Source organism: Typopeltis vanoorti, chromosome 14, assembly GCF_054136105.1.
Source record: "Typopeltis vanoorti isolate ZY-2024b chromosome 14, IOZ_Tvanoo_1.0, whole genome shotgun sequence".
In the NCBI taxonomy this organism is placed as follows: domain Eukaryota; kingdom Metazoa; phylum Arthropoda; class Arachnida; order Uropygi; family Thelyphonidae; genus Typopeltis; species Typopeltis vanoorti.
The window spans coordinates 16,662,075-16,687,504 of record NC_143562.1 but is presented as its reverse complement, the minus strand read 5'-3'; the positions used below and the strand labels follow the sequence as shown (position 1 = coordinate 16,687,504).

Sequence of the window (25,430 nt, the reverse complement as noted above, 5' to 3'; positions counted from 1 at the left end):
CATACTTTTCAAGGATTTAGGTCTAGATTTGATATCTCCTAGAATGCTACTTTCTAAATACAAAAACTGTCTGACTAAACAATAAAATTCTCACAATGCAATATTATAAAGCATTCAGATGTCATATTTCTGGTTTTCAAATCCATATTTCTTTCTTACCTTTCATAAGTGGTATTTTATTTCATTAATTATAAAAATAAAAATTTTCTTCCTATTGCTGACAGGTGGTGGCACTGCAAAAAAAGAATGTGCTCTGTTGTAAGTAATTTGAATGCCCAACACATTATTTAATCTCTTCCAAATATACAGGACATGTGGGCAGCTGTAGAATACATGTTCTATTGTTTCCAATCAATAACAGATATCACAGATCGGATCTCCGATGTTAAAATACCTCCATTTGATGGTATTGACTGGAAGGCAATCATATGCAATTCTCCAAGCAAGATCTGTCCTGTTAAGGTATCCTTGGAACTTCAATAAGCTATGAAACAAAGTGTTGTTTTCAGGACCCAACTGCAGAAGTTTGTGGCAAAAAGATTAAAGATTTCTTTATACCAAATTTTCCTTTTTTAATGGAAAGAATGTCAATGCCAGAGTGTTGTAGCAGTCCTAGAGTTAAACACAGAATGTTGTAATATTCAGGAACAATCTCAGATTTTGGAACTTTATAATCATTTACTCCAAACAGGGGAAGATGAATACCCAAGTAATATAGGAGAATGTCTGCACATGTGTGATTGATCTACAATATTTTATGGATTTTTGAAGCTGTATTGCTTAAATAGCAGAATTTTAACACTGGAAGTCCAAATCCTCCATTCTTCTTTGGTAATTGAAAAAATTTCGTTTTTAACTTCTTGGTATCAGCTTGACCGAAAAAATTGCACAGGCTTACTATGCAGTTGCTTTTCTTCAGCTTCTGTGATCTCTCTAATATTTATTATGTACAACTGAGCAGGGAAAATTATGGTTTTGAGTACTATGGCTTTAGAAGCAAAGGAAAGTGGCCTAATTTCCAGTTTTCTAAGATTTCAATGTTCTTGTATAAAAGTTCTTGAATTGGTAATATTGAGTAAGTGGAGAATGGAATTCCAAGTATAATGTGGGTGAGGGGGGGGTCTCTCTTAGAGGTTAGTCCAAAAGCAATGCCTCCAAGATCCCACTTTCCAAAAACTTAATTTTGTCTTGTCTGCATTAATAGTTAATCCACTGATTTTGTTGTATTTTTCCAAAATACCAAAAAAGATGTATAGAATCATTATCCTTCAAAGTGCCCACTACATAATCGGCATATGCTAATACTTTATTTTTCTTCATAGTTGAAGGAACTGTTATTCCTCACACAGCACATGTATTGTCGACTTCCTGTAAGAAAGGTTCAAAATGCAATGGACTAAGAGGTGGGGGACAACCTTGCTTGACTCCTTTTCAAATTTTAACTGGATCTGATAGAAGCATGTTGAATTGGCATAGGCTCCTTTGATAACAGACATCAGCTTTTTATCTACACCAATTTGCTGGAGGATGTGGAACAGAAAGGGAAGCCAGATATTATCAAATGCTCGAGTAAGGTCTACTGATAGCACTGCCATTGACTGCTTTTTTGTATTAACTAAGCGGAGTAGATCACGTAGCAGAAGCAGATTAAATTCTACTGCTTGGTCTGGAACTCCATACACCTGTGTGCTTTTAATTACGTATCTCATTCCCACCTCGAGCCTGTTTTGATAATGCGGAAAAATATCTTGTAGTCAGTATTAGATAGAGAAGTAGGTCTCCATCTGCTGATTAAGGTGTGATGTGATCTCTATTAGGTTTTGGAATGAGGACTGTATGGCTTGCTACAAATTCACTTGGTATGTGTCCTGACGAGAGAAACTAATTAAATAGTATAACTGGAATGGGAAGAATAAAATCCCAGGCCTCACAGTAAAGTTCTATCCCTAAACCATCAGGTCCTGGGAATTTTCTTGTCTGGTATTGTGTATAGGCTGTGGCAACTTCAGATGTTGCAATGGATCTGTCAAACCCATCTTGGATATGAACAGGAAAGTTAATGTTCCAAGAGTTATGATTTTCTACGGTACTATTGTCTTCAAACAGATTTGTGTAGTGTTTTTGAAAGGAGTCAAGGACATCTTGAACAGTGGGCAGGTCTTCACCATCAACACAGATTTGAGTGATAGTTCCTGTCTTCACAGAATTTAGTGAATTGTCTATAGAATGCAGCTGAATGGCTATCTGCTAAGTGCTGTTTTATTCTTATTTTAAAATGGGAATTTTCCCAGAAATAATATCTCTTATTTTAAAATTTATTTCTTTTGCTTGTTTCTGCCCACTTCTATCTCTGTGTTAATCTTTCTAATGATGTTGCTACATTCTATGTGGTTTGCTACGAACTATCTTCTTTCTCTATACAGGTCTTTCAACTTTTTTCTTTTGAGGAAAGCTTGTTCCTTTCCCCATTCAATCATATTCTGTTTTACTACTAGTTTGAATTTTAACCACATATCCCATTTCTAGGTAACATTATTCCAATTTGAACAGAGGGTTGAATTTGGTTGAATAGATCAACAGAAAATTTGGTTGAAATCTCCATGGTCCAGAACTGATCTCTACTTGTTCCATTCAGCAGAATTTAAGTAGAACTGGATTCTGATCTGACATATTGATGTTAAGATGTTTTATCTGAATTAACCTATTTATAAGGGAAGAAGAGATATAAATTTGATCAAGATGGGTACCAATACCTTGATTCATGTATGCATAAGCAGCATGGAGATTAGGATTGTGAATTCTCCATATTCCTTCTGCATCCCTTTGAATATTACAGAATCACTCAAGGAGGGGAGGGGGGAGGCAAGAATAAGAAGTTCTGTTTCAGCCCTGTTAAATCTTCCAAAGCTCCAATAAGAAGGAAGTGGATATCTATCTGTTAAAGTTTTTATATCTGCAAAAGTATGTTGCTTAGAGAAACAAAAACCTGATATAGCATAGAATAAGTTTCCATATAGTTTCTTGTTTAATTTACCTTGGGAATCCTCACATTTAATGCGGCAATGCAGAAAGGAGATGCTATGATTAGTGAAGTGTCACTGGTAAGTCTTTAACTTCTAGATTTTGGATGAACCTGATGAGGTCTTCAATCTGTAAAGGAGAGTTGTGTAGCCTGCTTCTTGTAAACTGTTTTCTAGTTTTTTACAGTTGCTTTCCATTATTTCAATTTCATGCCTATCGTTCTTGATTTGAAAGCTAGTTATTTTCTTTTCATGTAGACAATAATCGTACTGAGAAAACTTCAAATCAGTAAACTTTATTATTTTTTATTTAATTGTATCTCTTGCTTTCCCTTCATTAAGCATGAGATGGTTCTTTATAGTCCATAAACTCTTCTGAGCCTGAAGAGTCTTCATTTGACAATCCACAACCTTCTCCATCTTTGCATTTTTTATTACTTCTTTTTTCTATTAGATGTAGTTCCTTTTTTTAATATATTTTAATTTTTTTTGTTTATCCTCAGTTTTTTTTATTATTAATTCTTAGGAGTTAATTCTTCTTCGGACAAACAGCAGGTCAGCATCCATCCGGTTAGAAGAACATAGCTCTTACATCTGCAAGCATGATTATGGTCAGTCTGGCCTTGCAGACCATGTTTTGGATACATCCCACAGGATCTCCTGGGAAAAAACTACCATGCTCCGCCATAGTTGATTCAGAAAAGAAAGACTATTCTTTGAATCTGCATCTGCACTCAGGAATCAACCTAATTTAAACAAATACGGTTGCATTAAACTTCCCAAAATTTGGGAAACTTTAATTATCAGAGATCCCTCTTTACATCCCAGGCCACCTGCAAATGCCCATAGAGGGCACACCACCTAGATAGGACTTTAGTTTCACTTTGTATTGTTTTTGTGTGTGTGTGTGTGTGGTTACAAAAATTTTTGTTATCCCTGAAGATGTCTCTGTGACAGAGACGAAATATCAGAAGTATTAAAATTAGTTTTAATCCTTTCTCAGTGCTGTTAATATTCCATTAAACCTCTAACATGAATTCTTCACAGCACTTAAGCCTCAACACACGTATAGGAATATGATACTTTATAGGGTCCTGCCTCGGTAATTTATTTGCATTTTATAATAAGGTGATAACAGAATTGGATAAAGGAAATGGCTACACCATGATACTGCTGGACTTTGCAATGGCATTTGACAGAATATTGAATGGAAAACTATTACATAAGTTGGAACAAATGGGAATGGATATGAGGCTGGTGGCATGGATCAGGGGTCGCTGATAAATAGACAGATATCAGAGGGTGGTGTATGGTGGGTAGAATCACGGTGAACAGTGGTGACTAGCGATTCTAGTACAGAGCCCTCATGGCTCTGTACTAGGACCACTATTATCTAGATGCTGAAGAACAATTGACAAGTAAAGATAGGGAGGTTGTTATTATTCCTGTTTATGAGGCTATGATTTGGACACATGTTGACTAGCGTGCACAGATTTGGTCACCTGCGTTTCTTGGGGATCGGGAGGTCATGGAGAGGATTCAGAGATGAGTGACCAAGCTGGTGACGGGTGTGGGTTGCAGAGTTTATCTGACAGGTGGAGGAGAGAGAGGACATGATAGAAACTTATAAGTTACTAAAGGGATACTATAAGATTGTCACTGAAAAAAATTTTTCAGGACATGGATAGTAAGAGGAAAACAAGGGGCACACTTGGAAGCTGTCTAAGAGTGAGGTTAGTAATGATGTGCAGGCTAAGTTCTCTTCTTAGAGAGTGAATGAGTGGAATGGATTGTGTGTTCCACCAACAATGAATAAGTTTAAAGAGATGTATATAGGTATTGTGTTAATGGATACAGCGGGTCGCCCTAGGGGCACTCTACGGAGTCTTTCGACTCCGTAGAGTGCCCTAGAATTTAATAAAATTCCTGATACTAATTGTATCAGGAATTCAATAATGATTTGTTTAATATATTTTAATTTCAGAAATCTGTCCAAAATGAAGATGAAGAAGAGGATCTTGAAGCATTACGACAAGCAGCATTGATGTCTATGAAGTTGGCCACAGGGAAAAAAACTGAGGTATGTTTTATTTTCTGTTTGAAAATAAAATTTAAAGCATTGTGTGAATTTTAAAGTCTGTAATATTATCGATATGTGATATAGGTGTAGTTCATGTTATGCAAATATTACATGCTTATTTACATTAATTCTAGAAAGGCCTATCAAATTATAAATTTTGTTGTAATCAGAAAAAAATCTGTTTTAAAAGTTGCTTTAGTTATAAGGTCATAATTATATATATATATATATATTTTTTTTGTTATGATAATTGGTACTTGGTAATTGATAATTGTTATGATAATCAGAAGAGTTGATAATAACTGAGATGACATATGTCCCACCAGTTGGAGAGAGTGACCATGTGGTTTTGACTAGGAAACCTTTGTGTTTCCTAGGAGGGACCCTCCCACGATGAGTCTTTTGATTCCATGGAGGCCTGAATAATAATAATTTTATTTCTCTCAAAAGTATAATGTATTTTTCTCACAGCTTAATTCAACATTTTAAATAGCTTGAAATATTTTCTAAAATTCTAGAATTGCCTCTGAACATTTCATATCTTAATGATGTAGTTTTTATTATGATGATGAATTCTCAGAACAGCCTCAGTTATTAGAATGTTAGGGCACAGTGTGTGTGTGTGAGGTAGTTTTAGTGTAATTTTTTTTTTCCTACTCTTGAGTTTTTTTTAAAAATAAAAGTAAATAATTACCGAAGTGTGTTTTATGCTATATACAATAATATTGAAATACCTAGAGCAGTGTTTCTCAACGTTTTTGGATCATGCCCCATCTCAAAGATCTTGATGCCCCCCCCGAGCATAATAGTCAGCCAAGTTCTGAAAAAGTATAATATAAATATGTACATGTACAGTTTCAAATTGCCCCCCTGTGGGGCATATGCCCCACGTTGAGAAACACTGAACTAGAGGCATGAGTGGTGTTGTGTACTCGTCAGCAAAATGATTTTCAAACAGATATTTCAAGTACACCCACGATACCTGTCAGTGTACTTGAAATATTTGTCATGAAAATCATAATTTTGCTTGTGCATACTTCCAAGGAGATTGATTGACTAATATATTTCATAACTAGTTTCTGATGAACAGTTTTCTGTCAAATTAGACTGTTTGTTAGATTTTCAGATTTGATCAGCCTATATTTCAGTACTCTAAGTAATCCTAATTGCATCAACCTGCATATATCTTGGACTTTCTTTGAGTCTTTTTCCTTCCATTCATGCCTCAAGGCTTATGTGGTGGTAATTCTTCATTTTGTAACCTATTATTACATGGCACCTCTGTGGAGTCCCATGACTCATTGTGGGAGACCCAAACTATTAACACAGTATCTATCGTACTTTTCCATAAAACCATTAACAGACAGAGCACTCACAACTGACTCATGCAACCCATTCCATTCATTCACCACTCTCCAAGTGAAAAATCTAGTCCTTGCACCCTTGTTAATCACTCTTTCCCATCTTCCAAGGATGACTTCTTGCTTTGCCCCTTTTAGCAAAGTGCTGAAACATTTTCCCTGCATCAATATTATAAAATCCTTTAAGTAACTTAAATATAAAGACATTGCCAGTGAACATTCTCTTATGAACTTCTGCAATAGCCATAACATGGTAATCACCCCAAACCAAATTTCCCTATCCAAAAGGAAGGGACCTGGGAACATCCAAATGGTTCTCATTCCCAAATAGACCACATCCTAATCAATGGAAAGTGGATCAGATCAGTCAAGAACTGTCGAGCATATGATACTGTTGAACTAAATTCTGACCACAGAATAATCAGTGCCTTTCAATTAAGCTTTCACTAAAAGCCTCTAAAAATAACCGGGTTACAAGGAAACAATACAATTGAGACCAACTAAATAACCCACAAATTGCAGCATCTTTCCACAGCACATTAGAAAACAATATGGAAAACATGTTAAAGATCCAATTAATGAAAAGTATAAGGGTATCATTGAAGCAATAAACATAACATCCAACAAAATTCTTGGAAACAGCAACAAAAAAGACTCAGAAAAATGGATTACCCCTGAAACTGAGAAATTTATATAGATAAAAGAAATAAAGCAAGGAAACTCTACTGCTTAAACAGGAATGAAATAAATAAAGATAAACTAGACATTTTAAATAACAAGGGCAATGAACTAATGATCAGAGACAAAGAAAATCAAATAAATGCTGCGAGGAACTTGAAAATTATAATAAAACCGGAGATACTAGAAACACTTTTCAAATGATAAACCAGATTTGTCATCACAAAACAAAAAGAAGTGGAAATATTGTCACACATGCCAAAAATGGCAGACAGCTATCAGTAAATTCGAACTTGATGAAAGAATGGAGAAACTACTTTCAAGGATTACTGAACATTGATAATCCCCAACATTCAAGTCAATTAGCAGACTGCATCTAACCACTGGTCTACCAATAAATTGTGAATACTTCGCTGAAAAGGAACTAAAAATAGCAATAGATCAAACAAAAGCAGGAAAATCCCCAGAGATTGATGGAATCAGAGCAGAAGCTTTCCAAAAATGCTGGGTATAACACATATTCCAATCTCCTTGCCATAATGAATCAAGCTTTAAACACTGGAATAATACCTTAATGGAAACAAGGCCTTATTGTTCCTATACAAGCTATATATACTATCCAAAAAGGGGCATTCTTGATAGAATGGATAACTACAGAGGTATTACTTTTCTATCAACCACAATTAAAATCTACAATAGGATGATACTCAATAGACTAGAACCTTACATAACACCACTTTTAAGAAAAAACCAAGCTGAATTTTTAAAAAAACAGTGTACAGTAGAACAGATACATTACATCAGAAGAATCATAGAAGGTTCATGATAAAAACCTACTACTCATTTTAACTTTTATAGACTTCAAAAAAACCCTTTGCTCCATTAATAGAGAAGCAATGTTTAAAATACTCAGCTTCTATGGTCTACCCTCGAAAATCATACAAGCAATCTCAGCACTTTATAAAGTTTACAATGCTACAGTAATCTTTAAAACAAAAACATCTGAATCCTTTTTGGTGACAACAGGAGTCCTGCAAGGTGATGTACTAGCACCTTATTTGTTCTTGTTATGCTTGGACTACATTTTCCGGACCATCAACACAGAAGATTTTGGCTTTAACAAAGGGGCAGTCTTAATAGAATGGATAACTACATCCACATATGCCATGCAGATAACTGATCTTAGCTTTGCTGACAATGTTGTACTTATTGATACAGAACCAACAAATGCACAAAAACATCTCAGTCTACTAGAGGCACAGGCTAAACTTATTGGTCTGCAGATCAACATCCAAAAGCCCAAAGTATTCTTAATAGGTTATGAAAAATTTATTCTTTGTGTCAACAATAAAACCTTAGAAAGAGTAAAGGAATTTCAATATCTTGGATTGTACATTACATCAGCAATACAGAAAATGATATTAGAAAACGTAAACAGCTGGCTCTAGTCTTCCATAACAAACTTTGCCCCATCTGGAAATCAGCATTAATATCATCATCATCAAATTTACCCTCAAGGAGTGTACAGGATATGATAGTACTACATGAAAAATTTACATCATTACTAACTTCCTACCTACAATTTTCTGCCAAATCAATCTGTTACCTGTCTAAACTACAGCATTGTCAGATCTTATATTTATATATCTATCTTCTAAGGCACTTTTTACCGTATCAATCCACCAATATCTTGGTCTTCCACTGGATCTTTTTCTTGCCAACCTGGCAGAGAACACTTGTTTGGCTAATCTTTCCTCGCCCATTCTGTTTAAGCGACCATACCACCTGAGATTAGCTCTGCTAACACATTCCTGGACGCTGACAATGTCAAGTTCTTTCCTAATATCCTCATTTTTAATATGATATTGCTATTGATGCCATCTGTTCAGGCCACTAATCTTTCTCAGGACTCACATGTCTGCGGTCTCTAGTCTCTGGTCAAGTGTTTCATTCTGACCCAGCTCTCAGATTCATAAGTTAAAATTGGTTTAAACGCTGTCTTGTATACAGATAATTTAACGTTTTGACTAATTTCTCTCTTATTCCATATATATTTATTCAGTTGACTTCCTATTGTACCAGCTTTGTTGATTCTGTTGGCTATTTCCATATTTAATTTACCATCTTCACTAAAAATCTTACCTAAGTAGCTGAAATGTTTTACTTGTTCTATAGGTTCTCCATTCACAATGCAGCTGATATTTTCATTATCTTTGTCGTTATTGCTGACCTTCATACCATATCTATCACAACAGTTATTCAATTTAGTCAGGGAATCTTGCAGACTTGTAGCGGATTTATTTAGAAGTATAACATCATCCGCATAAAGCAAGGAGCTGACATTAACATCTCTAATTTTGATATCAGGTTTAATACCACTTTCCTTCATAATATAATCCATATAGATAATGAATAACAGAGGTGATAATGCACATCCTTGTCTGACACCAGATTTGACATTAAACCATCTCCCTGTACTTCCTTCCATTAATATCATTAAAGACAAAATTAAGACTATACCATGCAACCAGTAGATCCATCTTCTTGTATGGTTCTCAAACCTGGACAATAAGCACCAAAAAAACTACAGATCTAATTAACTCTTTTGGAACTACATGTTTCAGACTGATCCTTGGATACACTTGCATGAACCGTGTCACTAACTCTGCTGTGCTAAATCTGGCTAAGCAAGAACCACAAGGCTCAGTATAGTCAAAAAAACTACAACTCAGATGGCTTGGACATCAACTCAAACATCCTGAAGTCTCACCCTTTTTTTGGAATCCCTCATCTTGTACAAATCCTGCATGGTCTTCCTCTACTGCAATTTCCATCTTCTGGCAATTGCAGTAGAGGAAGACCATGCAAACAATTTTGGCAATACATATGTGAAACCATCAATAGACTGAACTGTAAAACTCCATCTGACATCTACCAGTTAGCTCAAGATAGAGAGAATTGGAAGACCATAATTTGCTATCTTTTATTTTTAATGTAAATCTCTTTTTCCTTTTCACATTGTAACATATTGTGAATAAACTATGATGAACTTAAATGTTTCTATTATATTCTCCCCTCCATCCACATTTTCTTTTTCTTATTAAACAAATTTTGCAATCCATAAACCCTCAATCTATCCTCATAGGAAGCATTCCACAGACTACTCACCATCTTGGTCACTCACTCCTCTCTGCCAATTCATCCCCAAGAAACCTGGGTGACAGACCTGAGCACAGTAATCCAGATGTGGTCATATCAAGGTTCTATAAAGAGGAATGGTAACTCTCTCTTATCTCTGCTTGTTAGATTGTTCTTCAATAACCAAGTAATCTAGTGAGCTTCCCAGGCTACTTTAGCAATATGACCACTAAACTGCAGCTCTCTATCTACTACCACCCCCAAATCCTTGCCTTCATCAATTTACTGGAGTACAGTTTTCTCAATGTTGTACACAGCTTATAATCTTTGTATTCCAAAACCCATAACTTGATATTTTTCACATTAAATTGACATTCATTCTGCAGACTCTTGATCCTAGGTGCTATGACGTGCTATACGATCCTCTGGGACACATATTTTGGTGGTGTTAAATGGCTCTTCAGTGTAAAATCTTCTCATCTGTGAAGAGGATATCTTGATGTCTGTTGTTGGTGTACTGCCAGAGAAGTGCCTTCGATTTTATCACCCTCTGCTGCATAAGTTGTGGTATTAGGAATTGTCAAGTAGAAAGACAATAGGCTCTCACCTCAGGTCATCAGTTAGTATGCATAACATAATTCCCTGTTAAATATTCATCTCTTGCAACATCACTTTTTTGTGTTTTCACAGGATAATAGCAGAGATGTACCTTCACAGCCCTCACAAGCTGTTGCATCCTAACACAGCACGGTCAACCTGTTCTTTGGTGGTCGTATATGTTATAACAGTTAATAGTCTGATACACAAACGTCTTGCTGATCCCGAGTGTTTTTAGCATATTTGAAAATAATAGGTAGCTGCATTATATACACCCTTGTGAAATGCTATTACAGCTACACAGTTCTCATAATCTCCCCCATTGCATGTTAACCCATACAGCTAGACCTCTCTCTACTGATAAACACATGCACATTGGCTGCACCCAGTGTCACTAATGAAGGGCTTGCACAATTCTGTGGACAGCGAGGGACTGTGAGGAAGTTTTAACAGTATTTATGGCAAGAGTGTGTATAAATTAAACAGCAGTGGTCCAAGCACAGAGAACCAGCAACACACCACTAATCACCTGCCTTCTCCTGGATTCTACACCTCCATATACAGGCAGCCCTTGGTTTACGACGGTTCAGTTTACGCCTATTCAAATCAATGCCGGATGCCTGCACGTGCTTCTTACTGTAGTGTGGTCTGACTGAGAAACAATGCTTGCAGACACTCTAGTGTTTGTTACCGATCTACTACGATGTATATGTATCAAACCTAGTTTTACTGTTGAATCTACCTAATTGTTCTATTTAATTTTTTTTACATTCATATTTAAATTGATGAAGTACATAATTACATACCATGTCTGATAAAAGAAGTGCAGAAAAGTTAGCAGAACTTGGTGTTAAGAAGGCATGGAAATCAATCACTTGAAAAGAAGATGTAGGTGATTCAAAGAATGGAAGATGGGCAGACGTGTTAATGTCTGTAGAAGTATGGACTTACCTCCATCGACTGTTACTACAATTATGAAAAATGCAGATAGAATAAAACAGTCTGTGCAAACAATCTACGACTGTACTAAATGCATGTAAGTTATAGCAGGGGTAAACTTCATGGAAAAATTATTATCATTATAGGTGGATGACTTGAATCAGAAAAACATTCCTCTGATGCAGGCCGTTATAACTGAGAAAGCAAAAACAATTTTTGAGGATCTTAAAAAGACAGATGGAGGCGAAGAAACATTTTTAGGAAGCAAAGGTTGGTTCATGAGATTTAAGTCTCAAAGTAAGTGCCATAGTGTCAAATTATGTGGTGAGGCGGCAAGTGCAGATGCTGCAGCAGCGGCTGCTTTTCCTAAAAAATTTCAAGACTGTGTATAACAAGGAAGTTATCCTCTTGATCTCATTTTTAATGTTGATGAGACTGGGCTCTACTGGAAAAAATTGCCATCACGCACCTTCATTTCCTGCGAAGAACTTTCCGCTCCAGGTTTTAAACTGCAAAAGATAGACTTACGCTTTTGTTGGGTGCAAATGTCTCCGGAACTTTGAAGCTTAAATCAGTGTTGGTGTACCATTCACAGATACCACGTGTCTTCAAGGGTCTAAAAGCCATGCTGCCAGTCTATTGGAAATGGAACAAGAAAGCTTGGGTTACACAAGACGTTTTTATAGATTGGTACACAAATTATTTTTGTGCTACCGTGCTTCGCTTCCGTAAAGAAAATGATTTGCCAGCCAAGTCATTGCTTCTCTTGGATAATGCCCCTGGACATCCTCAAAACCTTGCTGAAGTAAGAACACCATTGGATGTCAAGGTTGTTTACATGCCCCCAAACACAACATCGCCTTTGCAACTGATGGATCAGGGGATTATATCACTCTTCAAAGCCTGTTACCTCCATATAACATTTATGGAAATAGTAAGAGTCTTTGACACTTCAGGAAAAACTATTAAAGACTATTGGTGGCCATTCGATATTTTGAAGAGCATTAACAACATCAAGGCAGCTTGGAACGAAGTGTCAGCAAAGTGTTTAAAAGGAGCATGGCAAAAACTTCTTCCAGCATTTATGCATGACAGGAATTAGAGTAAGAGGAGGATGTTATTGAAGACGTTACCAAGTTTGCGCGAGAGGTGGGATTGGACGGACAGAAGTCTTAGAGAGCCATGATAAACCGCTTTCCAGTGAAGACTTATAAGAATTAGCCGAACAATTAAGTCAACATCCAAAGGAGGAGAAAGAAAATGAGAAGGTCCTTTGAGAGATATAAAAACTTCCGATTTACAGTGTATCCTTGCAAGCATAGAGACATCGACTTATGAACTCTGCAAAATGGACCAGGGTTGGGAACGGAGTGTAATCGCATCTATTCGACCTTACACTGAACTCCTTAAAGAAAGAAAAGAAATCTAGACAGTTAACACTGGATACTTTTTTTTAAAAAATGCAGGTGATTCGAAACCAGGAACTTCAACATAGAAATATGTAATATCATTTCAAAGTTTCATATTTTTTGTATATAATTTTGTTTTGTTTTCGTTATTAATAATTTTATTTTAACAAATATATATTATCAAAGTTTTAAATATAATAATGTTACACATACTTTGTGTGCATATTTTTTGACGGCACAGAACATAACTTTGTACCTCCTTTAAAATCGGGTTCATTTTACGCCCATTTTTTCAGGAACGGAAGTGAGGCGTAAACCGAGAGCTGCCTGTACTACTTTTTGGTATCTATTATCAGTTTCCTATTCATCCCCATTTGTTGCAGTTTGTGTACAGAGTTCCATTTGGTACTCTGTTTCCATTTCCTCTCAGGTACCTTTGCGAAATTCAGCAGTATCATGGTGTAGCTGTTCCCTTTATCCAACTCAGCTGTCACTGTATTATAAAAAAATTTAGATTACTAAGCATGACCAATCCTTCAAAAAGCTGTGCTGCAACTCATATGGCAGGGGTGTTCAACCGGTTGATCGCGGAGCGATTTTTGGTCGATCTCTTGTGTATTCCTCCTTACTTACAAATTTAATTAAAACTGAAAACATAATATTTTATTTATCATTATTTTATATTATTTTTAATTTGCTTTAAGTGTATTGCTATTGTTTATTTATTTTTCATTAAAATTGTCAAATCAGTCATTTTCTTATAAGTCCAGGTAAATGAATTAATTTGGATCAGCGGAAGTTAAACAGCGAGCTGAGTGAATACGATTAATAAGCAAAGTGTAAAAACTCGATTGTATCTTAAATATTAAATATTCCAAAGAACATTACATTGATTTTTTACTTAGGTTAAGTCCCATGTGAATATTGTAAAAAAATAAACTTTGTTTGTCTTGGTATAGTTTGTATTAGATGTTTTTGTAAATAACTCTTTTGAAGCTAACCGTATATACTGCTTTAATAAGAATATGTTAGAGTGTTAAAAACAAAGGCAATGTTTTTGTCACCAAAGCTGTACATAGCGGCATTAGAAAGATTGTTATTGAAACTTGTATGTAGGAGAAAGGCTTGCAGGCTCAAAGTGTAAACATCTCCGAAGTCAGTCAGAAAGAGTTCAAATAACTTTCCGATGGCCAGCAACTTACAATCAAAAGAAAGCGGAGGAGAACAAAAGGCGTGCCAAACTTGAAACTTAAGATGAAAGATTCATACCGATTCTTTGAGGGTTGCCAAACTTCATCCGAGGTCTCAGAGGAGGCCTTTAAGATTCAGTATAATATGTTGCTTGTGAGTGACATATCTCATAATGAGTCTTAACTCTAAGGAGGTTGTTATAATAATAATAATAATAATAAAAAAAACAGGTAATTTATTAAACAGCTGATATTTCACTGGATGCAAACTTCATCCATCTAGAACAGGGGGTCGGCAACCTGCGGCTCCGGAGCCGCATACGGCTTTTTGAATGAATAATTGCGGATCTTTTCGTTATTAAATGATCTATCTAAACATCGATAGATCATTATTAAAGGTGCAGTTAAAGTGAACCACTAAACGTAGAAGTAAAAAAAAATTTTTGTAGATCAAATGATCCCTGACCATATGTCGATACTCAAAAAATGTCAGTTTACATTGGGTGCAATCAGCCAGGTAGAATGCTACTTTGTAGCGAAAATTAATCACTACTTAATTTAATTTGTAGTGAATGGCGATCGCTACGATCGAGCTGTTGGCTCGGACGCATTTATGACGTTATAGTGCAGGTGTGGTCTGTAAATCTGCTCACTTTGTTAAAATAAGTAAAGGTTTTGTAGTAGACATTGCAGTGCTTTCATTTACTGGTGATTATGTTAGGTAACGTGAATATTGTAACATTAAATTAAATATTAACAAAATAAAAATATTTTTATCGTATTTAAAATGTCAGCAAAGAAGAGAAAGATAGAACAAGAAAATCGGGAGTTTAAAAGTGAATGGACCGAAACCTATGCATTTGTAGCTAATACAGCAGGATTTCCAATGTGTTTAATATGCCATGAAAAGCTTTCAAACAATAAAAAATCAAATATACAAAGATAATTTTTAAATAAACACTATACATTTGACAAAGCATATCCACATGGAAAGATGAAAGAAAAAAGGCATTAGAAGAGTTGCAACTCAAAGTAAACCTAACTAAATGTTCACTTTCCAAATGGATAAAAGAATCAAGAAATACAACTATTGCTAGTTTTGTGACCGTTCAAAAAGTTGTTAAACGAGGAAAACCTTTTACGGACGATGAATATGTGAAAGAATGTTTTATTAAAATGTCCGAATATCTTTTCTGCGATTTTAAAAACAAAGCGGAAATAATTACAAAAATAAAAGACATGCCATTATCTGCTAAGATTGTAAGATACAGAATGGCAGAAGATATGTCAAATCAGCAGGTTACAGATCTAAATTCAACAGCAGGATTTTCCATTGCCTGTGACGAATCATGTGATGTGGATGACATTGCACAGATTGTACTTATTTGTAGATGCATAAACTCTCAAAGACCTCATGAAGAATTACTTTATATACTGCCACTTACAGGACAAATTCATGGAGAAGACATTGAATCTGCTGTTACCACTTGCTTGAAAAGTAGGGGTATTATTTATTATTATTAACAAAATAATATCTATTGCGACCGATGGGGTGCCGAGCATGAACGGTACAAGAAAAGGTTTTGTTTCTTTATTTAAAAAACAAATTTTGCATGACGTGTTTTCCTTTCACTGCATAATCCATCAAGAGATACTTTGTGCACAAACTTGTCCAAAAAGAGATAACAGTAGTGGTGGAATTGGTTGTAGAAATTGTTAAAAAATAATGGCAATATCGCTACATCATCGAAAATTTTGTGAATTTCTTAAATAAAATAATATGAAGCATGAACGGTACAAGAAAAGGTTTTGTTTCTTTATTTAAAAAACAAATTTTGCATGACGTGTGTTTTCCTTTCACTGCATAATCCATCAAGAGATACTTTGTGCACAAACTTGTCCAAAAGAGATAACAGTAGTGGTGGATTTGGTTGTAGAAATTGTTAACAAAATAATGGCAATATCGCTACATCATCGAAAATTTTGTGAATTTCTTAAAGAAATCAATTGCGAATATTTCGATCTTCTTTTGCATAACAGAATAAGATGGCTTTTTAGAGGTGTAGTGTTGATGCGATTTGCCACCTGCCTTGGAGAGGCTAAGTTGTTTCTAAGACAAAACGACCTTGAATATGCACAGAAGATACCCATTGGTTACAAAAATTCTACTTTATGGTGGATATGACTTCCCATTTAAAAGCACTAAATAAGAAACTACAAGGAAAGGGAAATACAGCAGTTTTGCTTTTAGAAGAAGTGATTTCGTTTGAACAAAAATTATATTTGTTTGTGACAGACTTAGAGAAAAGCACATTATTACATTTTCCTACGTTGAAGAAATGTCAACAAGAACAAGCTGATAATTCCATAAATTTAACCTTTTTCAAAGAAATTGTGGTAAACATGCGATCTTAATTTAATGGGAGATTTGAGGAGTTTAGAAAGAACAAGGCAACTATGTCGTTTTTATTGCGACCACTTGAAATTAATCTTGCTGAATTAAATTTTTCACCTTTTGCTGGAATTGATGAGGCTGCATTTCAACTTGAGTTAGAGGACCTGAAAACCAAGAATTTGTGGAATTCAAAATTTAGAAATCTTAAAGCTGACCTGGAGGAGTTGGAAAGACAAAAATCTACCCTTGTAATACAACACACACATGGTCTGAAATAGAAGATCTCAAAAAGCAAGATCAGATTGTATTTGACACATGGAATTGTTTACCGGACACTTACATTCAGTTAAAAACATACTCATTTGGACTTCTGTCAATTTTTGGATCCACATATTTGTGTGTGCAATATGAATTTTATTAAAAGTAAGTTGAGAAACCAACTAAACAATGTGATTCTTTCGTCATGTTTGAAAATGAAAATTGCGGCGTATTCCCCGCATATTGAGAAACTATCCAAAGAAGTTCAACAGCAAAAGTTGCACTAAGAAGATATTTTAAATTTAAAAAATTAAAGAAATAGATATGTTATTGGATTTTATACATATGCTTTTGTAAGTAGAAGGAAATCTTTGTTTTATTATTTAATATTTTAAAATGTCATAATTTCATGTGGCATATCACCCCCTGTGTTTTACAAGTATGATATTGTGTTACTGTAAAAAAAAAAAAAAAAAAAAAAAAAAACGTGCGGCTTGCTAATTTTTTTTAACAGATATAATTTTAAAAATGGCTCTTCACTCCAAAAAGGTTGCCGACCCCTGATCTAGAAGCATAAAAGTACTTGTCACTTAATTACTTGATTCTACGATCAAGTAATTTTGAAAACAGTTTAAATTGTAACAGGAATTGACATTCTAACATGTCATCCTCATAAGTAGTTTTAAGACGGTTCTGCTGAAAGTGGTCTTAAAATAAGTCTTCCACTTGGAGTCACTATCAGTAACTGAATAAAGCAAGCATTAATTTCTTAAGCTCAGGTGGGCTATATACACTCATTTACCCAAAATTTGAATGATGTTATATTTAAGACCACCTTAAGCCCAATTTTTTAACCATTTCAATTTGAATTGGTTCCACAATTATATGTTTGAAATATGTTCATTCTATGATAAGTGCTCCAAGGATGCTGGCTTTTTACATTTGCCCATACTACTAGTCTACTTAAGTCTTCCTGCAGGATCACTGCATCACCTTCATTTACTATCACACTTCCCAAAAGCAGACAACTGAATATTTCCTGTCAAATCATTTCCTATATCATTGGTGTACAAATTAAATAACAGAGGACCAAATACTGAGTATTGTGATACACCTGACATCACAATAGACTTATAATAAACTTACCTAGTTTATTTTTTCTGTTATGGTGTTGTGAGTTACTATCATTGAACTAAGTTATAATATGAATTTTTTCTTCATTTTTGTTTAAGTGAAGATACTCTGTTGAGTTAGCTTTGCTTACATATTCAAATATTAATAAAGTCGAGTTCTTTTTTGATATCCTTGTTAAGAAGATAATATCAGCATAAAGAACTAAGCTTAATGCCTCCAATTTGAATTTCAGGTTAGTACAGTGGTGTCCAAAAGCTAAGGACAAACTACATTTTTATCTATATATGAAAAAACTTTCATGACTACAGCCAAATATGGACATCAATTTATTGCCAACATACTAATAAATTGTACACAAAAAATGTTTTATACATTTCATGCAACTTAAATTGCAATATATTTTTGTTAAATGTTACAAATTTCCTAAGGATGTAGTTAAGAAATTAATGTACAGTGCCTACAGAAAACTATGTGGAGAGATATTTCAGTATGGAATATGTCCACCCTGAACATGATGCAGTTCTCACAACATCGTACCACGCTTAGCACCAAGTAATTTCAGGAGTTCTTGAGGCAAACTGGCCTACTTCAGAGAAAGGATGAGGTTTGTTTGTTTTCTGGAGGGGAATTTTGAGCAACAGTGTGTCTCCCTATTGAGTCCCACACGTTCTGTAGGATTCAGATGTGGAGAGTGTGCTGGTTCTCTACACGAGCAGTAGAGGACCAAATACTCAGTAGAGTATTTGGTCCTCTGCTGCTCGTGTACAATGTGGTGTGGCATAGTCATCCATAAAAATGAATTTTTCACCTGTAGCACCAAGGAACAATCAAACATGACATTGAAGAACTTTGTTGCAATATTATTCACTAGTCATAGTCCCTTTTTCTTTGCACTTATAGCTCAGTGCATCCATTAAGCATAATGCCTCCCCACACCATGATTCCAGCAGGTACCACTTTCATGCCAGATCAAGTGTCGTCTAGAATCAAAGGAAAGACTAAAATGACTCTCATCTGTATAGAATACATTAGCCCATTGGTGTCTTGTCCAATTTTTGTGGATACGGCACTGCTGAAAACTTGCTCTGCAATGAGCTGTGGATAAAGGGATGCTGAGTAAAGGACTTTGGACATATAGGCTTTCTTGCCACAGTTTTTCGAGATATCCGCGTGCCTGTGCTTGAATGGAATGGGTGCTCTAACTTGCAAGCTGACCTGTTGTGGTGTGTCAGTTGCGTTTAACTGTTACAACCAACAGTCTGTTTTCATGCTCTGTGGTAGAGCTAGGGCGACCTGTTAGCAAACCTCCAGAACACATTCCATTGGTTTGAAACACTGCCCATAGCACGGATAAATGATGTGAGATTCCAAACTTTCTGGCAACATCAGTAATTCTGCAACCTTCCTGATAATTTTTTCCTGTGCAAATGATGTCTTTGAGACATTACAAGACATCCAAGTTTGCAACTTTATTTCTTCACAAAAAAGAGCTTCCTTCAAACACAATTTGCTTAGCACAGCCTTTTGCCTTTTATCCTGTTGAGTGTTACCACATAACTCCTTTGTGTGCAATTCAAAAATTTGAATGTGTACCTGCTTTCTACTTGAAATTTTCAGTTATACAAATTGCCACAAGCTGATTTGTCTGAATTTGCAGTTGTAATTTTCAGAAATAGTGTTTGTCCTCAGGGTTTTGGGCACCAGTGTACTTAATAAATAATGTGTTCTATGTAGATTATAAACAAACATTTGAGATCTACAATCCTACCTTATGCTTGTTTTAACATCAAACATGCTTTTTTTTTTTTTTATTAAATATGAACATAAAAGTGATAATTAAAATAATATTTGTACCAAGAAGCAAGTGTTAAGCATTAATGTTATTAGGTAATGGGGCTTTTTTTATATCTGTTTGTGTCACAAGGTTGTTTATATTTTCCTGTATTTTAATGTTGTTCTATAATCTGATTTAAAATAAAATAATTCTTAATAATCTCTTGTCATAGGCTTCACCATCATTTCCTTCATCAAATTCTCAAGGGAAGAAATTTGGTTTCAAGCATCAGAATTTTTGGCCTCGTAGAGGAATGGGATCCAAAAAGGTTTGTTTGAAACAAAAATTGTAATTTTCTATATAACAATACAACGATCTCTCTCAATTATCTGGCTGAAATAACCACAATTGATTCATTGATGCTAATCTTGAATAGGTTAACATGTTCAGTTGATTTCTAAAAACAGCACTATGAATTGTACATTCAAATGAACTGACTAATTGACTAGCAAATTGATTTCACAGTGTAATCAGATAACGAGAGGTTACTGTATTTCGTATATTGCCATTAAAAGTATTTCCTTGAAACATTTTGTAATGTTTGCATTACTACACACACACACCAGTTTGGTCGATGCACAATAGAGATCACATTCTTGATTATCATCTGCAGTTAAAGAATATGTCAGGATAAAATATATGAAGATTTTGAAAATGGACACTTATAATTTTGTCTTCAGGGTTTTGCATTTATTTACCTTACTTTTTGAAAATGTAGACCATATTCACTGCACATTAAATTGACTTGATTTTACTCTTAGGTTTCATTCCCCAGGATGATGATGACAATAATACACTTAAAAAAGCTGTTAAATATACATAGCAATTTGTGTCATTCAAAAAGTAAAGACTTATTGCTTCTGATATAGCTCTGACAGTATTCGCATTAACAATGTGAATACTGTCTTGAAATAATTAAATTATTTCATAAGAGCAAACCACATGGGATTGAGTATTAAACTTCTGTTGCAGTGACTTGGAGAATGAATCATTTCCACTACTTCTTTGAACTTTAAGATGAGGCTATAATTATATATGATTCAAGTAATTTTAATGTGCTTGCTTGGTAGAAATCTGAATTGGTGAATATTAATATGTTTGCCTATTCAGATTTCTCACAAGCAGTGTAGGAATTATGTATGTTGAACCTTCTTATTTAAACATTTCACACTTGAAATAAGAGAACAGAACACTTCTGCTTTTGGATATATTAATCTCTGTCTCTAATCAAAACAGACATGCAATACATTGCATACATGCTACATGCACGTGCACATACACACACACACAAAGCACTAATATGCAGGAAAAAGGGAATAATTAAGGAAATCAAGGTCAAAGAGTGTTAGATTTAATTACAGTGAATGTTCCATTCAGAAAAGGTTACATGCTGAACTACAAAGCAGAAAATTATGAATGAATATGAAAGAATAACTATTGAATGCAGATGATATGAGGGTGACAGATGCAAAAGTAATTGTTTAACTAATAGTTGCCCATTTTGCTAAAAAAATATCAATCATTGCTACCTCTTCACTGCATGGAGAAACTGAAGTATATGAGAAGGTATTAGAGCTGTTGCAGAAACTAAATAAGAATACAGCAATAGAGATGGGATATCAACACGGATGCTAAAAGAATGTTTAGCTGAACTGCCTATTTGTTTGATCAGGCTATACAGTATTGATTACTATACAATTTGAGTCTCAGAATAGGGAAGATTCCATAGGAGTGGAAAGAATGTATAGTAATCTCATTACAAAAGGGTGGGTCAAAGATCGTTGTATCCAACAATCGACCAGTCAGTCTCTGAGAAGCGCTGGTGAAGATTTTGTAAAAATTGATTAGGGCTTGCATTCAGGAATGGGTTGGTGAATCTCTACTTTGCAATGAACAGCATGGGTTTACTAAGGGAAGGTCATGTTTTAGCAACTTGCTCACATTCTGTAATAATGTTACCATTGAACTTAACAAGGTGAATGGATACACCATGATACGTTTGGATTTTGCTAATGCTTTTGACAGAATACAGCATGGAATACCGTTGCATAAACTGAAGAATATAGGATTGGATAAGAGGATGGCTGATTGAGAGATTTCAAAAAGTGGTATATGGGAGAGTGTGAGATTGCAAGATTTAAGGTAACCACAAACTGGTATAATAAGGGAATCGATTCTTGGTGCACTGTTATTTAATCTGTAGATTAATCACATTAAAAATGGTTTGACAGGTAACATGCAGCTATTTGCTGATGATGCAAAAATAGGCAGGGTAACTAGGAATGCAAGTGATATGTAGTACTTGCAGAATGATTTGAATAGGCTGGAATTGTGGGCATGAGAAAATGGATGTCAGTTCGAGGTCAGTAAATGTAAAGTCATGCACTTTGGCAGGGTGCTCAAGGATCAAAGCTGTATAACTGAGAAGAGATCTCAACAGCCTTTAAAGGAATGCGGAGAACCAAGCAGGGCTTCTGCCCTAATGTCCAATCCTTACCTTCTTATGGTGCACCCTGTTAGGTGTCTACCTAACAGGGTGCACCATAAGGGTGCCAGACCATCATCATTCTGAATGAATGATGATGGTCTGGCAATTTGCGATTTAGCTGACCAAATTATATTCTTGTTGGCTTAAACCACAACATAAAATGATGGTACAACATGATGGAATTTCATGCTAGCTGGGGGTGTTACCTGGTTAAACAAGGTACCCATTGTTTTCTCCTGGGAACCAGGGTTAACAGTGAAAAGTCACCTACTGGAACAAATCCTGAAACGCACCCACAACTCAACATCACCAGAGTTCAGGATCAGTACTATCAACATAAGAAGCCTGAATGGCAAAGAAATGGAACTAGCTGAGGAATTTGATAAGTACCACATTGACATAATAGGGGCAACGGAAACAAAAGTGACAAAAACTGATGAGATCTTTCTGAGCAATAAATACAAAATATTATATTCAGGCAATAACAATCATTGAAAAGAAGGAGAGTAGCTATAGTATTGAACACACAATACAAGGCTAATCTTCTTGAATGTCAAGCAATATCAAGTAGAATGATGTGGGCCAATATCAGAATAGGGAACTGGACAATGAGACTTATTTGTGCCAATGGTCCCACAGAAGGTTCTACTAAGGTAGAAGTGGAGGAATTTTTTGAGGCTTTAGAGAAAGCACCCGACACAATGAAAAATGAAACGTTGGTCCTTGTTGGTAATCTAAATAGCAGAGTAGGAAATGATTGTCAGATATACAAAAATATTTTGGGAAAATTAGGAGAAAAGAGCAAAGCTAATAATAATGGCAAATACTTGTTGGATTTCTGCTCAGGACATGGACTGGTTATTACTAACACAATGTTCCAACATAAAAATGTGCACAAATTCACATGAAGAGAAGAGTCATGGAATAAGAGAAGTCTCATTGGCTATGTTATTGTTGATAGTGACGTTTTCTCCATGGGGCAGGACACTAGGTGTACAGAGGATTTAAAATTGAAAGTGATTACCATTTAGTCTTGAGCAGGATAAAATTGAATTTCATATTGAAAAGAAGAACATGTAAGAAAATTTTAAAGCAAATGAAAGTTGAGCAGATCAGATGTGAATTGTAGACTATGATACACAAACATTCAAGAAAAAAATGAAAGAGTTTGAGAATTTCTCACAGGAACCAAACCTTGGAGATTCAGTGGCGAATTCTGAAGAAAACATTGATTGATTCAGCCAGAGAGGCATGTGGTGAGGTAAAGACATAAAAATCAGAACTCCATGGTGGACACAAGAAGTTAAAAGGCAGTAGAGGAAAAGAAGAAAGCATATCAAAAGTTCCTGGCAAATAAGTCAGCATGTACTCTTAGAGAATACAGAGACAAATGTAAGAAAGCTAAACAAAAGTCATGGGAAGACTTTGTTAAGAACATAGAAAATAAATATCAAGAAGGTGGCAAGATATTTTGGATGTTGTTGAAAAAGCTCAGAAATGGAAGAAAGAGTGCTGTAAAAAGAATTAGAGATGATAAAGGCAACATGAAAACTGGAGAAAAATATATCCTTGATGTATGGAGTAATTACTCCGGCAAATTGCTAAAGAAACAATCAGTGAAAGCACAGAGGTAGAAAAACATTTAATGCGCATGCAATCAGGAATACATATCTATACTTGAAGTAGAAAAAGCCATCAAAAGCTTGAAATATGGAAAGGCAGCAGGAGTAGATGATATTCAACCAGAAATGCTGAAGTATGGTGGTATAAGCGTCTTACAGTGGCTGCACTGCATAGTTCAGAAAGCCTGGACAGTGGGACGAATTCCCGATGATTGGAATAGAGCTCTCATAGTACCCATATATAAAAAGGGAAATAAAACTGAATGTGAGAATTACAGAGGTATTTCCCTACTGAGTGTTCCTGGCAAGATCTATACAAGTATACTTGAGAAACGGTTGAGAAGAATTGTGGAAGAAAAGCTTGGTGAAGAACAAGCTGGATTCAGGCCAAATAGAGGCTGTCAGGATCAGATCTTCACTTTACGACAAATAGTCGAGAAAGCATGGGAATATAACAGAGATCTGTATTTAAGTTTTGTCGATTTGGAAAAGGCATATGACAAGGTGCCAAAAGAGAAGCTATTCAATACGCTACAGTTATATGGTGTCAATGGGGCATTATATCAAGCAATACTTAGGTCTTTATTTTAGTTTTAAGTCAGCATTTAGAATTGAAGGAATTTCAGGAAGATAGTTTATTGTTAAATCTGGTGTCAGACAAGGATGTAGATTATCCCCTCTGTTATTTATTATCAATATGGATCATATTATGAAGGAAAGTGGTATTAAACCTGATATCAAAATTGGAGATGTTAATGTCAGCTCTTTGCTTTATGCAGACGATGTTATACTTCTAAATAAATCTGCTACAAGTCTGCAGGATTCCCTGACTAAATTGAAGAACTGTTGTAAGAGATATGGTATGAAGGTCAGCAATAACACGACAAAGACAATGAAAATGGGCAGAAGCATTATTATTACTTGACACCTCCAGGGAGTCCAAAGACTCATCGAGGGAGGACCCTACTCTTCATCTCTGCCTCCACCACTCAACCCACCAACTACAACGAACCACAGCTGCATCAACGCTATCTGCCTCTCACCACCATTACTACTAGTATTTTCACAGACAATCACAAATATCCATGCCCAAGGCGCGATTTGAACCTGCAGCCTTTTGGCTGGAGAGCGGATATGCCAACCACGCTGGCACTGAAAATATCAACTGCATTTTGAATGGAAAACTTATATAACAAGTAAAACATTTCATCTACTTAGGCATGATTTTTAGTGAAGATGGTAAATTAAATATGGAAATAGACAACAGAATCAACAAAGCTAGTATGG

General features: G+C 35.3%; 1 protein-coding gene across 1 annotated transcript in view; it reads left to right on the top strand.

Annotated features, from left to right (window-relative positions):
• Positions 1-25,430, top strand: part of LOC150099261 (uncharacterized) — a 206,809-nt gene that overhangs the window by 55,055 nt on the left and 126,324 nt on the right. The window contains exons 3-4 of the mRNA XM_090403640.1: positions 5,005-5,100; positions 20,206-20,301. Coding sequence (XP_090259766.1) covers positions 5,005-5,100; positions 20,206-20,301 — 192 coding nt within the window. The remainder of the gene's footprint in view (positions 1-5,004; positions 5,101-20,205; positions 20,302-25,430) is intronic.